At 34.2% G+C, this 2,196-nt stretch overlaps 1 protein-coding gene across 1 annotated transcript; it reads left to right on the top strand.

Annotated features, from left to right (window-relative positions):
• Positions 1–415: 415 nt before the first annotated feature.
• On the top strand, positions 416–1,366 carry LOAG_13670 (zinc finger protein; the record flags this gene model as incomplete). The annotated part of the gene is made up of 2 exons (XM_020448709.1): positions 416–548; positions 650–1,366. The coding sequence occupies exons 1-2, from the start codon at positions 492–494 to the stop codon at positions 1,364–1,366; spliced, it is 774 nt and encodes a 257-aa protein (XP_020301168.1). The 5' UTR covers positions 416–491.
• Positions 1,367–2,196: the final 830 nt, after the last annotated feature.

The raw sequence follows: 2,196 nt of genomic DNA on the forward strand, positions 1-2,196 counted from the left end.
CTTGAACAATACCTAACAGAAGCAGCAACTGATCCTTTGTGTCAAGCTCTCTTCCACGAATTTTATCCAGTAAGTTCTATTTTATTTATTTCGATAGAGAATGCCAATTGCATCTCAAAATATCGTGTTAAGAGAGATTTTGGAATTTCACGATGGCCCTGTAAATAAGCATTCTTTTAAAACAAAATTATCTTCTTAATAAATTCAAATATTTTGAAAAGTTCGCTTTGGGACGTTTGCGACCGATCACCAGTATAAATAATTTATTATGCCTATTGTTTGAATGAGAAATGCAATTATATTATGCTAGCAGCAAATCGAAGCCTTTTCGTTTTTTCAATGTTGATAAATTTGGGAAAACATTTGCCGGAGGAAATTCTTCCATTACGTAAATGTCAAACAGCAAGAGATCTTACTTCTTATAAGCCACCATTCACTGCACCAGTTAACTTGAATGCTTGCAGAATAGGGAAGGAATTACTCACATCAATATGCATTTCGCCTATTTCGTCTTCCTCTACTTCCAACTGAGCAACATTCGAACTGCAGTAAGTTCATTTAAGGTTAAAAATACAACGCAATGCTAAAGTATTTCGAGGATTTCAAATTTTTGACACAGTATGAGATTGATAATTTCATATAATTTGAGGAGACGCAAACGGAACAGACAGAGCCGTTGGATTTATCATTGCAAAAATTGAGTAGAGAACAAGCGCCGGATTTGTGTTTATTAGCCGAAGTAGCTGCTAAAATATATACACATGAATTTAAAGGTCAAGTTTTAATAGTCAAAGAAGTGGATGCTGAAGGAAAAAGAAAAAACACAGAAGAAATCCCAGGGAAGGAATCGAAAAGGAAGAAACTGCAGTGTGGTCCATGTCAAAATGAAGTAGTAAGTATGGATGATATGGAAACTAATACCAGTGAGAAGCTTCGTATTTGTCCGACATGCAACAAAACCTTCCCTTATCTATCAACTATGAAAATTCATATGAGATCTCATACCGGTGAGAAGCCGTACAATTGTCTCACATGCAACAAAAGCTTCCCCCGTTTATCAACTTTGAACGACCATATGAGAATTCATAGCGGTGAGAAGCCGTACGTTTGTAGGATATGCAACAGCAGTTTCACTCAATCATCGCATAGGATAAACCATATGAGAACTCACACTGGTGAGAAGCCGTACGTTTGCTGTATATGCAACAGCAGTTTCACTCAATCATCGCAAAGGATAAACCATATGAGAACTCATACTGGTGAGAAGCCGTACGTTTGTCTGATATGCAACAGGAGTTTCTCTCAATCATCAAATAGGGAGAGACATATGAAGATTCATACAAGTAAGCCTTACAATTATCCGTAATGGGAGAAAAGTTAAAAAAAGGAGCGGTATTTGGAAAAACACATAACAATCACAACAAAAATAAGCAGCTCTTCAACTCTATTGTCTGTGGTAATGGTTTCCTAAATCTTAAATCTTCTTTGAAGTCACACAAGAAGACTCATGAAAGAGGCTGAAATGCTCATTTTATGCTGAAATAGCATTGTTTTGTTGATTATAAGTTATGTTTCTGTGCTTGGTCCTTATTTTAATGATAAAAAAAGTTATTTTATTGATATTTTTATCTCATATGCATAAGATCCTTATCTTAATGATAACATTCTATTACTGTTGTTATTTATCGGTTGTTTATACGTTATTCACTTTTTTATCACATATACATAATAGCATCGTTCTTTTTCCATCTCTTTGCTGTTTCTTTCATTTTAGTGAATAAAATTATCAGTTTTGTATTTCTTTGCAGATCTGCTAAATTAATTTTTCGTTATTTGCGCACACATAAGTAATTGGCATGCTATATGCAAATAAACATGACTGTTAGTTGTGGTCTCATGTCATTTCATAAGATCACCCGTTATCAATCCCTATCCTATGTTTCATCGACGATAAGCACTTCAATTGAGCTATTTAAAGCAACGTTTCATTTAGTGGGATATTTGATAATCCAATCCAGCTACTAAATTATATCAATTCAATGAAAGCTTAAAATCTGGAAGAGATTTGAGGGGCTTGTGCAGAAACTATGCGAATTGTTTTGTCCAATTAAGCAACATTCAAACTGCAATAAGTTCATTTAAAGTTTAAAAAAAAGATTCTTTCCTAAAGAAAAATTCCACCCGAAAGTTTATTTT

The sequence above is a fragment of the Loa loa genome (genome assembly GCF_000183805.2).
Source record: "Loa loa unplaced genomic scaffold supercont3.667, whole genome shotgun sequence".
NCBI lineage: Eukaryota > Metazoa > Nematoda > Chromadorea > Rhabditida > Onchocercidae > Loa > Loa loa.